Source organism: Scylla paramamosain, unplaced genomic scaffold (genome assembly GCF_035594125.1).
Source record: "Scylla paramamosain isolate STU-SP2022 unplaced genomic scaffold, ASM3559412v1 Contig3, whole genome shotgun sequence".
Classification (NCBI taxonomy): Eukaryota; Metazoa; Arthropoda; class Malacostraca; order Decapoda; family Portunidae; genus Scylla; species Scylla paramamosain.
Window position 1 is genome coordinate 1,876,698 of NW_026973668.1, and position 18,303 is coordinate 1,895,000.

At 40.8% G+C, this 18,303-nt stretch overlaps 1 protein-coding gene across 10 annotated transcripts in view; it reads left to right on the forward strand.

Annotated features, from left to right (window-relative positions):
* The first annotated feature begins 1,997 nt into the window (after positions 1 to 1,997).
* LOC135096329 (neurofibromin-like) overlaps positions 1,998 to 18,303 on the forward strand; it is a 54,491-nt gene continuing 38,185 nt past the window's right edge. For 8 of the 10 annotated variants that reach the window (XR_010264686.1, XR_010264687.1, XR_010264688.1 and 5 more), the window contains exons 1-16: positions 1,998 to 2,151; positions 6,313 to 6,456; positions 7,065 to 7,221; positions 7,933 to 8,044; positions 8,587 to 8,696; positions 11,466 to 11,584; positions 11,867 to 11,995; positions 12,504 to 12,746; positions 13,078 to 13,268; positions 13,427 to 13,571; positions 13,950 to 14,072; positions 14,272 to 14,465; positions 15,028 to 15,217; positions 15,545 to 15,737; positions 16,475 to 16,513; positions 18,237 to 18,303. The exon at positions 18,237 to 18,303 is cut by the window's right edge and continues 7 nt beyond it. Coding sequence is in view for 7 of the 10 variants with exons in the window: in XM_063997749.1 (XP_063853819.1) it covers positions 2,077 to 2,151; positions 6,313 to 6,456; positions 7,065 to 7,221; positions 7,933 to 8,044; positions 8,587 to 8,696; positions 11,466 to 11,584; positions 11,867 to 11,995; positions 12,504 to 12,746; positions 13,078 to 13,268; positions 13,427 to 13,571; positions 13,950 to 14,072; positions 14,272 to 14,465; positions 15,028 to 15,217; positions 15,545 to 15,737; positions 16,475 to 16,513; positions 18,237 to 18,303 (2,231 nt within the window). In the remaining 3 variants the exon portion in view is untranslated. The remainder of the gene's footprint in view (positions 2,152 to 6,312; positions 6,457 to 7,064; positions 7,222 to 7,932; positions 8,045 to 8,586; positions 8,697 to 11,465; positions 11,585 to 11,866; positions 11,996 to 12,503; positions 12,747 to 13,077; positions 13,269 to 13,426; positions 13,572 to 13,949; positions 14,073 to 14,271; positions 14,466 to 15,027; positions 15,218 to 15,544; positions 15,738 to 16,474; positions 16,514 to 18,236) is intronic. The other 2 variants (XM_063997752.1, XM_063997755.1) reach the window with 2 other exon arrangements.

An 18,303-nucleotide genomic window follows, 5' to 3' on the forward strand; every position in this document is an offset into this window, starting at 1 on the left:
TGAAAAGGAAAGGTTGATAATAATAAGGATTGATTAAGTATTATTTAAAAATGTGAGAGAGAGAGAGAGAGAGAGAGAGAGAGAGAGGAGAGAGAGAGAGAGAGGAGAGAGAGAGGAGAGAGGAGAGGAGAGAGAGAGAGGTAAACGTTTTTTTTTTTTTTTTTGCCACATTGATAACTCAGAGTAACTATTAAATCATTTGTTGAATCATAAAAACCTCAATTATAACTTAGTCCAGCCTGTTAAACGATCAGAACCATGAAAAACACCCTTGAAAACCCCAATAACTTCCACTGCAGCCTGTTAAACTATTAAAGACCATGAAAATACCATTGAAAAACCCAGTAACTTCCATTGCAGTCTGTTAAACAATTAGAACCATGAAAACACACTTGAAAACCCCAATTAACAGAACTACGAAAAATTATCTTGAAAACCCCAGTGACTTCCAGTGCAGCCTGTTAACAATGAGAATAAGACAGAATACTTAAAATATTAAAGAAAGTGGCCTTTTTAAATTAAATAGACTCCGGTTATATAGTTAAGCTTAGTTTGTGAGCGATATATGTGCTTTAGACGCTCATTAAATTACGTAAATGGAAAAGAAAGAAGAAATTGATGTTAATGAATAGGGTGAAAAGACTTAATCAGTTAATAATGATAAAAAAAGAAAATAAATAAAAACACACGAGTATTTACAGAAAAAAAAGGGATAATTTTGATGGCATACTTAAGAAAGATACGAGTGAATGAGGACTGTTAAACTTTAAGAGACTCGTAAATTAAAAGTAATAGAAAGAAGGGGAAAGTGTAAGAACAAATTAATATTCTAAACTTTGAGAGAAAAGGAGGATTTGATAGTAAATTAAGAAAGATATTAACTGAATATAAAGTGACTAGATTTGTGTACGACTAATAAGTTAAGTGTTTTAAAAGAAAAGTTGAATTAAACAAACAGAAACTTGATATTTAGAAAGATAATTATTGTAGGTAAAACTAAAGAATATATGAGTTAATCAAACTTGGTGCGATTTGTATATGAATGATAAATTTAAGTGCTGAAAGAGAGAGAGAGAGAGAAATTAAACGAAAACTTAATGAAAAAACATACAACAATTATAAACTAGAAAATATATGAGTTAATTAGGCTTGCTATGATGTTACTAATTAAAACAGGAATAAGTTAACAGTGAAAGAGAAAAAGAGATTGAGAGAAAGACAGAAAAAGAGAGAATGAAATAAACAAAATATCTCTAGAGAGAAAAAGAGCATTAGAGGGTAGACTAAGGAAGGTCTACGGGTTAATTATATAGATTGTTATATTAAGACAGTAACAGGCTGACAGTGATTAACATGAAAGAGAGAAAGAGTAAAACAAACGAAAATAAACGAATATATTTGCAAGACACGAAGTTAGCAGAGAGAGAGAGAGAGAGAGAGAGAGAGAGAGAGAGAGAGAGAGAGAGAGAGAGAGAGAGAGAGAGAGAGAGAGAAACGAAAGCAAGAAAGGCAAGGAGAAACAAAAATATACAAATAGTAATTATAAGAGAGAGAGAGAGAGAGAGAGAGAGAGAGAGAGAGAGAGAGAGAGAGAGAGAGAGAGAGAGAGAGAGAGAGAGAGAGAGAACAAAACATATCTATCCAACAATACACAAACTCTAAAACAAACAATAAACTTTAATCAACATATATTAACCCCATTTCAAGCTCAGATAACGAGGAAGAACAATAACATAGGGAGAAACAAGGAATGATTCTGAGATAGAGATAGAAAGATGAAGAAACAGAAAGAGAGAGAGAGAAATATACATGGAAGCCAATAAACACAACAAGACAAGAATAATACAAACAATTAACATATTCCAAGCACAAATGATGCAGGAAGACAGGAATATCAAGAAGAAACAAGAGTGAACAGAGAGAAAGGCGATTCATGTGGCGGCGAGCTGGCAACTGTGCATGTTTTGAATTTGGCGCGCTTTCTCCTTCCATCCCAAGCAAGTGAATTCGTTCGATACAGGGAGGTGGTGGTGATGGTGGTGGTGGTGGAGGGGAACTGATCATTTTGCGATATCTATGTTATTTTTCGTCATGTCCACACAGAAGCCAGTCGAGTGGGTTACCGCTCTTATGATTCGGTTTGAAGAACAGGCAAGTTGTGTGTTGTGTGTTGTGGGGCTGTCTGTCTGTCTGTCTGTCTGTGTGTGTGTGTGTGTGGGGAGCTGGCTGTGTGTGTTTGTGTGTGTGTGCGTGTGTCTTGGGGTCTGTGTTTGGCTGTTTGTGTGTCTGTCATAGGGTTGCTGTGAATGGGCCTGCGTGTGTGTATGTGTGTGTGAGTGTGTGTGTTTGTTGGGGTTAGTGTGCGTGTGTATGTGTGTGTGTGTGTGTGTGTTTGTGACAGTAGTAATAATGATGGATTCAACGATGATTAATAGTTGTTTAGGTTAGGTTAACACTCTCTCTCTCTCTCTCTCTCTCTCTCTCTCTCTCTCTCTCTCTCTCTCTCTCTCTCTCTCTCTCTCTCTCTCTCTCTCTGTGACAAGCCTAACGATGACCTAACCTAACCTAACCTAACCTAACAAACACTACATATTTACAGATAACAATGGTGATCCTTTATTTAACAACCCTAACATGTCTCCAACCTGTTTGTGTTCCTTAACTGTCAAATGTGTGTTTTGTCTTGTGATGCAGTACAGTAATGGCAGGGAAGTGGTCGTTCGGCTGTCATTATTGTCAAGTGATTGTGTCAAGCTGTATTCTGTGACACATCCACGCCACATCTTCACTACATTGCAAAGGCTGTAGTTGAAGTGCCGCGGGTTTTTAAGGGTGTTTTTAGGGTTGTGGTGACAGATTAACAACATTTCTACATTGCAAAGGCTGTAGTTGAAGTGCCGCGGGTTTTTAAGGGTGTTTTTAGGGTTGTGGTGACAGATTAACAACATTTCTACATTGCAAAGGCTGTAGTTGAAGTGCCGCGGGTTTTTAAGGGTGTTTTTAGGGTTGTGGTGACAGATTAACAACATTTCTACATTGCAAAGGCTGTAGTTGAAGTGCCGCGGGTTTTTAAGGGTGTTTTTAGGGTTGTGGTGACAGATTAACAACATTTCTACATTGCAAAGGCTGTAGTTGAAGTGCCGTGGGTTTTTAAGGGTGTTTTTAGGGTTGTGGTGACAGATTAACAACATTTCTACATTGCAAAGGCTGTAGTTGAAGTGCCGCGGGTTTTTAAGGGTGTTTTTAGGGTTGTGGTGACAGATTAACAACATTTTCTACATTGCAAAGGCTGTAGTTGAAGTGCCGCGGGTTTTTAAGGGTGTTTTTAGGGTTCTGGTGACAGATTAACAACATTTCTACATTATGAACAGGAGAAACACTCTTGACAACCAGGCTAGTCATCTCTGTGGCCTTGAAAAACTGTTGTGCTTAGAGAGAGAGAGAGAGAGAGAGAGAGAGAGAGAGAGAGAGTTTCAGAATAATGGGCAGTGTTATTCATTTCAGTGTAAACAAACTTGTCATATTCATCCTTCATATTTTTCACTGTCTTTCATTTAATTGCAAAACATTAGGATCCATCTATCATGTTCGTCACCCCTCATTTAATTTTATTCATTATTTCTGTGTAAACAAGACATTCTATCTGTCGTGCTTCTCCCTATTCAGCGTAAACGAGCGGTCTGTCTTGCCTGCGTCATTTTAGCGTAAACAAGCTGTCATGCCCCGATCTTTTCAGCGTAAACAAGCTGTCCGATTTGCTTGTGTCATTTCAACGTAAACGACCTGTCATGCCCCGATCTTTTCAGCGTAAACAAGCTCTTAACCCACCTCTCGTGTCTCAGAGCAAACGATTAATGGTAAACCGTCAGCCATTTTGTATTTTTTTTGAAGTTAAGAATTTTCCCTGTCTTCAAAATATGGTTCTTTTAAAAAATTTCCTATAGATTTATTTTTCTGTGCTTTTCTGTGCAATTATTAAAGAAAGAGAAGGAAGGAGATAAGCTGATAACAAAGAGGAGGAGGAGGAGAAGGAGGAGAAACAGTAATAAGAGAAGGAAGAGATAAAAATGGAAGAGAGAGAGATTGATAAACAGAAAGAGTCATTTATCTTATTCCTTCATTTATTCCTTTCATCTCTCTCACCTATTTATGTGCATCATGTTTGTGTGTTTCTCTTATTCCTTCATTTATTCTCTCTATCTTCTTATTTCTTCATTTATCTTCCCTTATTTTTGTTCTTCCTACTTTATTTTTCTCTTCATTTCTTCATTTTTTCATTGTTTCCTTATTTTTTTATATTTTCCTTCTGTTTCTTCATTTATCGTTATTTCATTTTTTTCATCCTGTTTCCTTACTTTCTTCTTCATTTCTTCATTATCTTGTCTTTAATCTTTGTACTTTTTAATTTCTCTCATTTTCTTCATTCTTGTCTCATTCTTCCTTTTTCTTCCTTTTTTTTTCCTTCCTGCTGGCGTCACTGTCATCCCGTCACTGCCAACTCTCGGCAACGTCACTGCCATGTCTGTTGTTCATCTGTCAGCCGTTCACGTCGTCGTAAAGTTGTTAATGTGTCAGCTTTGTCATTAACTGGGGTGTAAACAAACTTGTCATGTCTGTCCATCTGTCATCTCTGTCATCTGTCATTGTCATTCATTGCAGTGTCAACAGACGGCCATATTTACCTGTCATCTTGTCATTAGCTTTGTCTTGAGTTTGGCTGGGAGTCAGAGAGAGAGAGAGAGGGGGGGGGTGCTGAAGACAGTCAGTTAGAGGAGAGAGAGAGGGTGAAGACAGTCAGTTAGAGGAGAGAAGTTGATGAGACGAGAAGCTTTTGATTCCACCCTGTCTGGCAGAGCAGTATGAGTGGAACCCCCCAGACATGTGAAGCATACTCCATACATGGACGGATAAGGCCCCTGTAGAGTTAGCAGCTGGGGGGGGTGAGAAAAACTGGCGGAGACATCTTAGAACGCCAAACTTCGTAGAATCTGTTTTAGCAAGAGATGAGATGTGAAGTTTGCAGTTCAGATTATAAGTAAAGGACAGACTGAGGATGTTCAGTGTAGAAGAGGGGGACAGTTGAGTGTCATTGAAGAAGAGGGGATAGTTGTCTGGAAGGTTGTGTCCAGCTGATAGATGCAGGAATTGAGTTTTTGAGGCATTGAACAATACCAAGTTTGCTTTGCCACAATCAGAAACTTTACTGAGATCAGAAGTCAAGCATTCTGCGGCTTCCCTGCGTGAACTGTTTACTTCCTGAAGGGCTGGACGGCAACCAAAAGACCTTGAAAAGTGCAGGGTGGTGTCATCAACGTAGGAGTGGATAGGACAACAAGTTTGGTTTAGAAGGTCATTGATGAATAATAGGAAGAGAGTGGGTGACAGGACAGAACCCTGAGGAACACCACTGTTAGTAGATTTAGGAGAAGAACAGTGACCGTTCACCACAGCAGCAATGACATGTGATTTCATGAGCTTAACTAACCTATAATTTGATGAAGCTAATCTAATCTAATATATTATTCCATGCTTGTCTTACTTAACCAAACCAAATCAAACAAAAGGGAAAGAAACCTAACCTAACCTAACCTAACCTAACCTAACTACACTTAACCTAACCTAACCTAACCTAACCAAACCTAACCTAACCAAACCTAACCTAACCTAACCAAACCAAACCTAACCTAACCTAACCTAACTAACTACACTTAACCTAACGTAACTTAACCTAACTTAACCTAACCTAACCTAACCTAACCAAACCAAACCTAACCTAACCTAACTAACTACACTTAACCTAACCTAACTTAACCTAACTTAACCTAACCTAACCTAACCTAACTTAACCTAACCTAACCTAACCTAACCTAACCTAACCTAACCAAACTTAACCTAACCTAACTTAACCTAATCAAACTTAACCTAACCTAACCTAACCTAACCTAACTTAACCAAACCAAACCAAGGGAAAAAAAAAATAATGAACAAACGTCAAAAAAAGCCACACCTAACCTAACCTAACCTAACTTAACCTAACCTAACCTAACCTAACTTAACCTAACCTAGCCTAACCTAACCTAACCTAACTTAACCTAACCTAACCTAACCTAACCTAACTTAACCTAACCTAACCTAACCTAACCTAACTTAACTTAACCTAACCTAACCTAACCTAACCTAACCTAACTTAAGCTAACCTAACCTAACCTAACCTAACCTAACTTAACCAAACCAAACCAAACCAAGGAAAAAAAAAAATAATGAACAAACATCAAAAAAAGCCACACCTAACCTAACCTAACTCCTCCACAGCTGCCATGTCGCACCGGGCCGCAGACACAGCACTCAAAGTTCAACGTGGAGCAGAACAAGGACTGCCTGGTGCGAATTAGTCGTTACAAGTTCTCCCTCGTTATCTCTGGCCTGTACAAGATACTGCAGAAGGTCAACGACATGGTAAGTGTGTGTGTGTGTGTGTGTGTGTGTGTAATTCTGTGTGTGTAATTCTAAGTGTAATTCTAAGTAATAATAGTTCACATTTTAAAATAAGATAACTGGTTTACTCTCAAAGACATTAGGGAGTGGAATTAATGTATTGGGATGTGTCCAGCCCAACCTAGCCCAATCCAGCCCAACACAGCTTAACCCAGCCCAACCCAGCCCAACATAGTCTATCCTAGCCCAACCCAGTCTGTCCCAGCCTAATCCAGCCTAACAAAGCCCAATCCAGCCCAACACAGCCAAACCTAGCCCAATCCAGCCCAACACAGCCAAACCTAGCCCAATCCAGCCCAACACTGCCAAACCTAGCCCAATTCAGCCCAACACAGCCAAACCTAGCCCAACTCAGCCCAATCTAGCCCAACACAATCCAGCCCAACACAGCCCAACTCTATCCTTTCATCTGCTATCCAAATCTGACTATTCCTCCTCCTCCTCCTCCTCCTCCTCCTCCCCCCCTAACTATTCCTTCCACCTCTTTCTCCTAACATAGCCCAATCTCTCCACACCCCCTCTCCCCTCACCACAGTTAACCACACCACCCGCACCCCTCTCTTCCACAGCGTCCGCACGGCCCAGACTTTGAGAAGAATTACTACGAGAGCCTTCTGATAGTGCTGGACACGCTGGAAAAGTGCTTGTCGTCCCAGCCCAAGGACACCACCCGCGACGAGGCCATGAATGTGAAGATGCTGCTACGGGAGACACTGCAGTTCATTGGTGAGCGGCTTGGGTGGGGGAGGGGGGGGAGGAACAGGTTAGGTTAGGTGTGGTTAGGTTAGGTTAGGTTTGGAGAGGGTAGTTAGGTTAGGTTAGGTTAGGTTGGATTATTAGGCTGTTAGGTTACGAGGGAGGGTAGTTAGGTTAAGTTAGGTTAGGAAGAGGTAGACTTAGCTTACGTTAAATTAGGAAGAGGGATTGTCAGATTAATTAGAAGGAAGAAGAGGAGGAGGAGGAGGAAGAGATAAAATTTGAATAAGTAGAAAGACCAGAAGGGAGACAGTGGATAGGTTAGGAGGAGGAAGAAGAGGAGGAGGAGGAGGAAGAGATAAAATTTGAATAAGTAGAAAGACCAGAAGGGAGACAGTGGATAGGTTAGGAGGAGGAAGAAGAAGAGGAGGAGGAAGGAAGGAAGGAAGGAAGGGTGTGTGTTGTGTGAGACTCTTAAGGTGATTGGTGTGTGTCAGGTCAGGTCAGGTTGGGGGCATCCATCCTTTGCGTGGTTGCCAACTTTTCCTCGCATTCAGACACATCATCACTACAGTCTCTTAGCTCATGTAGTGTAGATAACGAAAAACCTGTCTGTTGTTTATGTCACTGGTCGGAAATGTTAGCAAACGACTTAACGAGGTCAGTAAGGTTAACGTGTCTTTGCCTCCCACCCCTTCATCTCCCATCACCCATCGCCTCACCTCCTGTCACCCCCCGCAGACCTCCCAGCGGAGAACAACATGGTGGTGCAGGTGAAGGCTTTGGCATCGAAGGTCCTGTTTGCTCTCAGCCTCAATAATTTCTCGGTGGTGTTCAGCAGGATCTCTGTCAGGTGCGTGTGTGTGTGTGTGCGTGTGTGTGTGTGTGTGTGTGTGTTAGCTTCACGTTGGAATCGCATGTCACATTTTTGTAATCAGTTGGTGGCGCGAAAAATGGCCGTCAAAGAAAACGGTGAGCCTAAGGAGCATGTTGAGAGGCTTGTGCTGTGTGTGTGTGTGTCAGTGCTGTGTGGGTCTGTGTTGAAGTGAAGCACAGGAAGCACAGCAGTAGGTGGAGCACCCCATAGTTGGTAACAGTGTCGCGTGGCCAGCATCCACAGCGCGTTTCTTTAGTGTTCCTGTCGCTGTGTACCTTCAGACACTGGCCATTGAGTGCGGGTGTGTTGCCTGCTGCTGTGTCTCCATTGCTTCACTGCCGCACAGCTCTGCCCACTCTTGGAGGTGTGTGTGTGTGTGTGTGTGTGTGTGTGTGTGTGTGTGTGTGTTCTGAATTGTGGTGTTTTTTGTGGCAGCTGGTTACCAAATGCAAAGACTAAACTAATTATTTTCTTCTCCCTCTCCTCCTCCTCCTCCTCCTCCTCCTCCTCCTCCACAGGCTGCAGGAGCTAAGCATGAGTAATACAGAGGAGAGCCCAGACTTCACAGACATTGAGTTGATCCAGCACATCAACATCGACGTCAACAGACTCGTCAAACTGCTCACTGGTGGGTTGCCAACTGTGTGTGTGTGTGTGTTTGTGTGTGTAGTGAAGGTGGCTGTTTAACTGTCTAGTGATGCTGTTTACGCTGAGATTACAGGTTCTTAGTGCGTCTTACGGCTGTTGTCTTAAAGTCTTTCATTAGATTTTAACCTTAACATTAGATTAGATAACGTAACATTAGATTTAGACCTTAACGAACTAAGTGTCAAGGGATCACGTAGATTCTAAGTGTCATTTCTCTCTTTGGCGTGAAGTTTAACCCCCTTGGTGCAGCACAGCGTAGTTAGCAGCAGCAGAAGCAGTGTGTGAAGGCATTGCAAGTGTGTACAAGGAAGATGATGGCGAAAAAGAGTGTATTTCTGTTTGTATTTCTGTTTGAGATTGATTGTGTGGCTGTGAAGTGTTTGAAGGTGTGGTGTTAACTGGTGGGGAGGGAGAAGGACTAAGAAGAGAATTAAAAAGATGTGTTTGTGTGTCAGGAGGAGGAAGAAAAGAGAAGGACTTGTTTGTGTTGAATAAAAAGCAGTAATTGATGTTCCCTTGATGCAGACCATAGAAAACGTGAAGAAGGGGAGAGGAAACTAAAAAAAAAAGGATATTTGTGTGTGTGTGTGGAGGAGAAATAAAGAAAAAGACTCATTTGTATTAAACAGAGGTAATAATTAATGTTCGCTTGACACAGACCAAAGAAAATGAAAGAAGAGAAGAGGAAACTTAAAAAAAAGATATATTTGTGTGTTTAGAGGAGAAAGAACGAAGAAAAAGACTTGTTTATGTTGAATAGAAGTAATAATTAGATTTTCCCTTGACACAGACCAAAGGAAACACAAGAAAAGAAAGAGAGGAGGAGTAAAAAGATGTATTTTGTGTATTAAGGAAGAAAATAATAAAAAAACACATATTGAAGGAAATAATGTTTGGGTGTACAGAAAGGAGGGTAATAATTGTTGTTTCCCTTGAGATGAACTGTACAAAAAGAAAAGAAAGGAGGAGAGAAATAGAGAAAAGACTTGCTTGTATTGAGAGCAGAGTAACCGTTAAACCTTTCCTTCGTACAGACTTGCAAAGAAAAAAGAAGAAAAGAAGAAAATAATAATAGAGATTGTTTGTTTATTAAGAAAAAAATAAAGAAAGCAGATTAACAGTGAAATTTCTTAATACACACACAAAAGAAAGGAAAAAGAGAAGAACAGTAAAAATAAAAATGAGGTGTTTTTGTATTAGGAAGAAAATAAATAAAAAAAAACTTTAGAGCAACTATTTAAGGAAGAAAAAACATTGAGAGCAGATTAATAATTTAATCTTTCCTTCACACACAAAAAGAAAAGAAAAAAAAAACAAAGAAAACAAAAAATAATAAAATAATAGTTGTTTGTGTATTAGGAAGAAAACTAAATGAAAAAAAAACTATTGCAAGCAGAGTAACAATTTAATCTTTCCTTCACACACACACAAAAGAAAAGAAAAAAAATAACAAAACAAATAATAAAAAATAATAATAGGTGTTTGTGTATTAGGAACAAAACTAAATGAAAAAAAATTGTATTACGAGCAGAGTAACACTTTAATCTTTCTTCACACATACAAAAAAAAAAAAAAAAAAAAAAAAACAAAGAAAACAAAAAAAATAATAGTTTGTGTATTAGGAAGAAAAATAAATGAAAAAAAAAAGTTGTATTATGAGCAGAGTAACAATTTAATCTTTGCTTCACACATACAAAAAAAACAAAAAAAAACAAAGAAAACAAAAAAAATAATAGTTTGTGTATTAGGAAGAAAAATAAATGAAAAAAAAAAGTTGTATTATGAGCAGAGTAACAATGTAATCTTTTCTTCACACATACAAAAACAAAAAAAACAAAAAAAAAACAAAGAAAACAAAAAAAAATAATAGTTTGTGTATTAGGAAGAAAAATAAATGAAAAAAAAGTTGTATTATGAGCAGAGTAACAATGTAATCTTTCTTCACACATACAAAAAAAAAAAATAATAATAATAGTTTGTGTATTAGGAAGAAAAATAAATGAAAAAAAAGTTGTATTATGAGCAGATAATTTAATCTTTCCTTCACACATACAAAAAAAAAGAGAAAAAAAAAAGAAAAAAAAATAATAGTTTGTGTATTAGGAAGAAAAATAGATGAAAAAAAAAAAGTTGTATTATGAGCAGAGTAACAATGTAATCTTTCTTCACACATACAAAAAAAAAAAAAAAATAAAACAAAGAAAACAAAAAAATAATAGTTTGTGTATTAGGAAGAAAAATAAATGAAAAAAAATTGTATTACGGGCAGATAATTTAATCTTTCTTCACACATACAAAAAAAAACAAAAAAAAAAACAAAGAAAACAAAAAAAATAATAGTTTGTGTATTAGGAAGAAAAATAAATGAAAAAAAATTGTATTACGAGCAGAGTAACAATTTAATCTTTCCTTCACACATACAAAAAAAAACAAAGAAAAAAAAAAAGTTTGTGTATTAGGAAGAAAAATAAATGAAAAAAAAAGTTGTATTATGAGCAGAGTAACAATTTAATCTTTCTTCACACATACAAAAACAAAAAACAAAGAAAAAAAAAAGTTTGTGTATTAGGAAGAAAAATAAATGAAAAAAAAAGTTGTATTATGAGCAGAGTAACAATTTAATCTTTCTTCACACTTACAAAAACAAAAAACAAAGAAAAAAAAAAAAGTTTGTGTATTAGGAAGAAAAATAGATGAAAAAAAAAAGTTGTATTATGAGCAGAGTAACAATTTAATCTTTCCTTCACAGAGACCATTCAAAAATTTCGCAGTCTGAGCAAGAAGGCACAGATTGTATTGATGTCCTCTATGGAGAAAGCTATATGGAATTGGATGGACACCTACCCCAACGAATTTGCCGACCTGCAGGTGTGTGTTTGTGTGTGTGTTTGAACCTATCCTAGCCTACTAATTTTTTTTTTTTTTTTTTTTTTTTTTTTTTTTTTTTTTTGTGTTAGTGTGTGTGTGTGTGTGTGTGTGTTTGTTTGTTTGTTTGTTTGTTTGTTTGTTTGTTCGTTTGGACCTACCCTAGTCTATTCTAACTTAATCTGTGTGTATACAAACCTAATGTAACGTGTGTGTGTGTATATGTATGTATGTAGTAACCTAACTTGACTCCATTCTCCCTCTCTCTCTCTCTCCCCCAAACAGAAAAGAAGGAACGACGAGCTGGCCAAGTGTTGTGAGGCCATGTTTGAGCACCTGGACAGCTTTGCCGAGAACAACAAGAAGAGGGCAGTTGTCTGGCCGCTTCAGATCATGCTGCTTGTGCTGTGCCCGGTGAGTGTGTCTGTGAGGGTGGCTGAGTGTGTGTTTTGTCTGTTAGTATCGTTGCTTGGCTGTGGAAGGCCTGTGGATGCTGTGTGGAGGAGGACAGGACAAGGAGACCAGTGGGAAGGCTGTGGAAGGCCTAGGGATGGTGTGTGGAGGAGGACAGGACAAGGAGACCAGTGGGAAGGCTGTGGAAGGCCTGTGGATGCTGTGTGGAGGAGGACAGGACAAGGAGACCAGTGGGAAGGCTGTGGAAGGCCTGTGGATGCTGTGTGGAGGAGGACAGGGCAAGGAGACCAGTGGGAAGGCTGTGGAAGGCCTGTGGATGCTGTGTGGAGGATGACAGGACAAGGAGACCAGTGGGAAGGCTGTGGAAGGCCTGTGGATGCTGTGTGGAGTAGGACAGGACAAGGAGACCAGTGGGAAGGCTGTGGAAGGCCTTGGGATGCTGTGTGACTTAGGCTGGCTTAACCTATCCTAGCATAACCTAACCCAACACTTCTCTGACCCACAACAGAAAGTTCTAGAGGAGATTGTGAACGCAGATGCGGGCGCCCCCTGTTCCCAGCGTCATTTTAAGAAGAAGCAGTTTATTGACCAGCTGAAGAAGGCTCTGATACCTCACAACACCAGTAGACACCTGACTGAAGCTGCGGCAGTCACCTGTGTGAAGCTGTGCAAGATTGCCACGTATATAAATATCAACGACTCCAATAATGTTGTGTTTGCGTTGGTCACCAGTGTTATCAGCGAACTCAAGGTGAGGCTGGGTCATGCTAGGTCAGGTCAGGTCGGGTTGGGTTAGGTTAGGTTAGGTGGGGGCAGATTAAGTTGAGTTAAGTTAGGTTGAGTTAGGTTAGATTGGGTCAGGTTAGGTTGGGTCAGGTTAGGTCAGCTTGGGTTAGCTTGCATTAACAAATTCACATTAAAATAAATAAATAGATTCCAACTCCCATTGATCCACAGAAACTAACCTCACTACACTACACTACACCACAGTACACCACATTCAACCACACCACACTTGCCTTGCTTGCCCTGGCCTGGCCTGCCCTGGCGTGGTGTGCCCTGACCTGCCTGTGTCGCCGCAGAACCTGCTGTTCAACATAGTGAAGCCGTTTACGCGAGTGCAGGCGTACATCTTCCAAGACGTGGACCTTATGATTGACTGCTTCGTGTCGCTGTTCCGCATCCTGCCCCACAACAACGAGGCACTCAAGGTCTGCCTCAACCCTAACTCTCCCCCCACCTACCATTTTGTCCTCGTCAGCTCCCTCTACAGGTCAGTGAGTGTGTGTGTGTGTGTGTGTGTGTGTGTGTGTGGGGTGCTAGCCTAATCTAACTTTTCTTCCCAGCTCTCTACAGGTGTGTGTGTGTGTGTGTGTGTACCTATGACATGACCCCCAGTGACCCCACAGCTCACCTCCCCTCTCCCCACAGGATCGTGACCCAGCCCAGGTTACCATGGTGGCCTCAAATTGACATTGTGTACAGCAAGTCAAGCGAATTAAGGTCAATGTTTACTGACACGCTGAACAAGGTGACCCAGGGCTGCATCCCACAGACACCCCTCAGGATGATACAGGTGTGTGTGTGTGTGTGTGTGTGTGTGTGTGTGTGTGTGTGTGTGTGTGGCGGAGGCAGAGGAGGAGAATGTGTTTTTTCAGGCCTTCCACAGCCTTCCCACTGGTCTCCTTGCCCTGTCCTCCTCCACACAGCATCCCCAGGCCTTCCACAGCCTTCCCACTGGTCTCCTTGTCCTTTCCTCCTCCACACACCATCCACAGGCCTTCCACAGCCTTCCCACTGGTCTCCTTGCCCTGTCCTCCTCCACACACCATCCACAGGCCTTCCACAGCCTTCCCACTGGTCTCCTTGTCCTGTCCTCCTCCACACAGCATCCCAATTGTACAATAGAAAGAAAGATGTAACCTCACTCTCTCTCTCTCTCTCTCTCTCACAGGGCTTCACTCTCAAGTTTAAGGAGAAGCCATCCGACAAACCTTCCGATGAATCTCCATCCTACAAGAATCTCCTGCTGTGGATGGTTCGGCTCATCCACGCTGATCCCATGCTTATGTTGAACGTGAGTTGCTGTTTGTGTGTGTGCGTGCGTGCGTGCTGTGGAGATATATAGACATGCATGCATATACCTCTAAACACACACACACACACACACACCTCTAAACACCCCATAAACACATACACAAACATACCTAAACACACACACACACACACCCCCACCCGTGCCCCACACACTCCCTGCCTCACCAACTCTTTGTCAGAACCAGGGCAAGGCAGGGCACGAGATCCAGAGCTCCACCCTAGAGCTGATCAACGGCCTGGTGTCCCTGGTGCACAACGCGTCCATGCCCGACGTGGCTGCCGAGGCGATGGAGGCCCTGCTTGTCCTCCACCAACCAGAGAAGATAGAAATGTGGAACCCAGAGGCACCCATTAACACCTTCTGGGATGTCAGGTGTGTGCGTGTGTGTGTTTGTGTGTGTCTTCTAACTTAATATAGCCTAACGTAACTTAATCTAATCCAACGTAATTTAATCTAATAATCTAATGTAATCTAATCTAAACCTAGCCAGACCAACCCAAACTTAATTCATCCCCTGCCTAACCTAACCTAACCTAACTTAACCTAACCTAACCTAACCTAACCTAACCTAACCAAATTTAATTCATCCCCTGCCTAACCTAACCTAACCTAACCAAATTTAATTCATCCCCTGCCTAACCTAACCTAACCTAACCCAACCTAACCTAACTTAACCTAACCTAACCTAACCTAACCTAACCTAACCTAACTTAACCTAACCTAACCTAACCTAACCTAACCCAACCTAACTTAACCTAACCTAACCTAACCTAACCCAACCTAACCTAACCTAACTTAACCTAACCTAACCTAACCTAACCTAACCTAACCTAACCTAATTCATCCTCTCCCACACTTAACCTAACCTAACACCTCTCCCCCACACACAGACACACACACACACTCACTCACTCCCTCTCCCTCTCTCCCACAGTTCGCAGGTGCTGTTCTCCATCTCGCAGAAACTCGTCCAGCACCACATTGCAAATTACTCGGAGATTTTAAAGTGGCTTAGAGAAATTTTAGTGTGCAGAAACGCCTTCCTTCTACGACACAAAGATTACGCCAACTGCAACATTGGCGCGTACACGGCCATCTGCAAACAGGCGCACATCAAGCTGGAGGTATGTGCGCACCTGTGTGTGTGTGTGTGTGTGTGTGTGTGTGTGTGTGTGTGTGGGAGGGGGGTGGTAGAGTTGCTGAATTGTTAACGCACGCACAGACATCACCAATCTTCCTGTTTTTTCTCTTGTTTTCGCACTTGCGCTTCCCTTCATGTTTTTTCCTGGTAAATTCACACACACACACACACACACACACACACACACACACACACCTCAATGAAACACCCTCTTTTCTCTCTCTGACGTAAACATTTAGTGACAGCAGAGGTGGGATAGACTACATGTTCTCTCTCCCTCTCTCCCTCTCTCCCTCTCCCTCTCCCCCAGGTGGTGTTTTTGGTGTACCTGTGGAGCATTGACATCGACGCAGTGCTGGTGGCGATGTCCTGCTTTGCCCTGCTGTGTGAGGAGGCTGACATTCGCTGCGTTTGGGATGAGGTCACTGCGACTGTCACGTACCTCCTGCCCAATTACCACGTCTATCAGGAACTGGCTGCTGCTTCTACTATTCTGACCACTGGTGGGTGTTTGGGGGGCAGGGGGGGTAAGGGGAAATGGGAAACGGGAATGGGGTTTGTCAAGTTATGTTTTTCTTTCTCTTTTTTTATTTTCTTTTTCTTTGTTTGTATATTTTTTTCTATTCCTGTCTGTTTTATCCTTCCTTTCTTCCTTTCTTTGTTTTATCAAGTTTTCTTCATTCTTTCTTTTTTCTTGATCTAATTTTTTTTTCTTGTCTTTATCCTTCCTTTCTTCCTTCATTTGGTACAGTTATCTCAATTCTTGTGTCTGTTTTTCCTTCTTTCATCCTTCCTTCCTTCCTTCCTTCATTTCATAGTTATCTTTCAATTCTTGTGTCTGTTTTTCCTTCTTTCATCCTTCCTTCCTTTCTTCCTTCATTTGGTATAGTTATCTTTCAATTCTTGTGTCTGTTTTTCCCTTCTTTCATCCTTCCTTCCTTCCTTCCTTCATTTGGTACAGTTATCTTTACAATTCTTATGTCTTCTTCCTCCCTCCCTCCCTCCCTCCCTTCCTTCCTCTATCACTATCAAAAACTTCATATACAAATCTGGAAACACGAGAGGAGAGAGAGAGAGAGGGGGAGGGGTGGATGGAGAGGGCCATCAGAACCCCACCTCATCGCTCACCCCCTCCCTCCTCCCACCCCTCCTTCCCTCACCTCCCCCTTAACTCATTCACACCTAACTAATATCTCTAATGTAAGTAACTGAATTGTCTCTCCCCTTGTTCGTTGTGCAGCGTCTCTGGAGTCCAGGATTTACAGTCAACAGCAGCAGGGTGAGGAGAGAGAGAGAGAGAGAGAGAGAGAGAGAGAGAGAATTTACTGATTTGTTTTTTTGGTTTTTATATATATTTTTTTATTGTTTGTTATTTGTTTGTTTGTTTTGGTTCGTTATCTTTTTTTTTACATTTCTTCGCATACGTAAAACTGAAAGATATCAACGAACATGCCGTGAGAGGTGTTCCTTCGAGCGGTGTGTTTGTACGCATCACCTCTTTGTGTCTTTTCGGGTCTCTTATTTTAGTCCTTGTGGCTTCTGGACATTTATTTTGTGGCTTTTTGAGTTGTTTTTGTCATCATTGTGGCTTCTGGGCAGTTATTTTGTGGTGTTTTGAGTTGTTTTTGTTATCATTGTGGCTTCTGAACAATTATTTTGTGGTGTTTTGAGTTGTTTTTGTCATCATTGTGGCTTCTGGGCAGTTATTTTGTGGTGTTTTGAGTTGTTTTTGTCATCATTGTGGCTTCTGGGCAGTTATTTTGTGGTGTTGTGAGTTGTTTTTGTCATCATTGTGGCTTCTGGGCAATTATTTTGTGGCTTTTGAGTTGTTTTTGCCGAGAACAAGTATTTTTGTGCCCGTAACGAGTCACTACCGTCGTCATGGCTGGTGAGACAAGTACTTACTGCTGTCGTTGAGCTGTTTCAGTCATCATGGCTGCCGAACAAGTATTTTCTGGCCTAATTAAGTTGTTTTTTGTCATTATTGTGGCTCCTGGAGTGAAGTGGAAGTAGCAATAAGTGGATTACTGTGGTATTCAAGAAAGAAGTGAAGGTGGAGCACGAGAATGGCGTCCATGCTTCCACCATCGCCAGGCAGAGCAGTGCGGAAAAACCCACTATCTGTGTGATCTGTAGAAATGGACTGGTGTGTGTGTGTGTGTGTGTGTGTGTGTGTGTGTGTGTTTTTTATTCTTTTCTTTTTTTGATGCATTTTGTAACTTTCAATTGTATTTTTTTGCGAACTGAGTCGTTGAACGGATCAAGGTCGCTAGATTCCTGTGTACACGTTACCCGGTGGACAAGACAAAAGGAAAGATTTTGTTGTTGTTGGAAACCTTGCCACAGTCATCTAAATTGCTGTGTTTATTGCAGAGGAAACTGGGCACATGTATCATTTTATTTTGTAGTGGTAGGCATATATGTAATTTATTCTTGATTGCATTTATAGAGAAAATCATGAAAGCTACAAGTCATCCATTGCTGTACTTGTTGCAAGGGAAACTGAGCACATATCTTATTTTAGAATGATAGGATTATATACAATTCTTCATAGTATTTATAGAGGAGAAAATCATGAAAGCTGCCACAGTCATCTATTGCTGTACTTACTGCAGAGGAAAAGGAGCACATGCATAATTTATTCATCATAGTGTTTATAGGAAAGAAAATAATGTACATGTATAATGATAGGAGTATAATTTATTCATCATAGTATTTATAGGAAAGAAAATAATGTACATGTATATTCAACTATAGTGTAGATGGAGAGAGAGATCGCCCATTAACGTAACACAGTGTTGATAGGATAATACAATGCCTCATGATATTTTACGTATATTCTATTCACTGTATCTTGAATGGCAGGAAAATTACCCATCATTCTCCCTGTATTGATGAGAACAGGTCACAACAGCATTCACCCACCTGTAGCATAACAGCAGTGGTTGTAACAGTGGTTGTGGTAACAGTGGTGCTTGTGGTAACAGTGGTGTTTCCCCCAGGCCGGGCAGCTCTGCAGAAACGTATCATGGCACTGCTCAGAAAAATTGAACGTTGGACTCCTGGCTG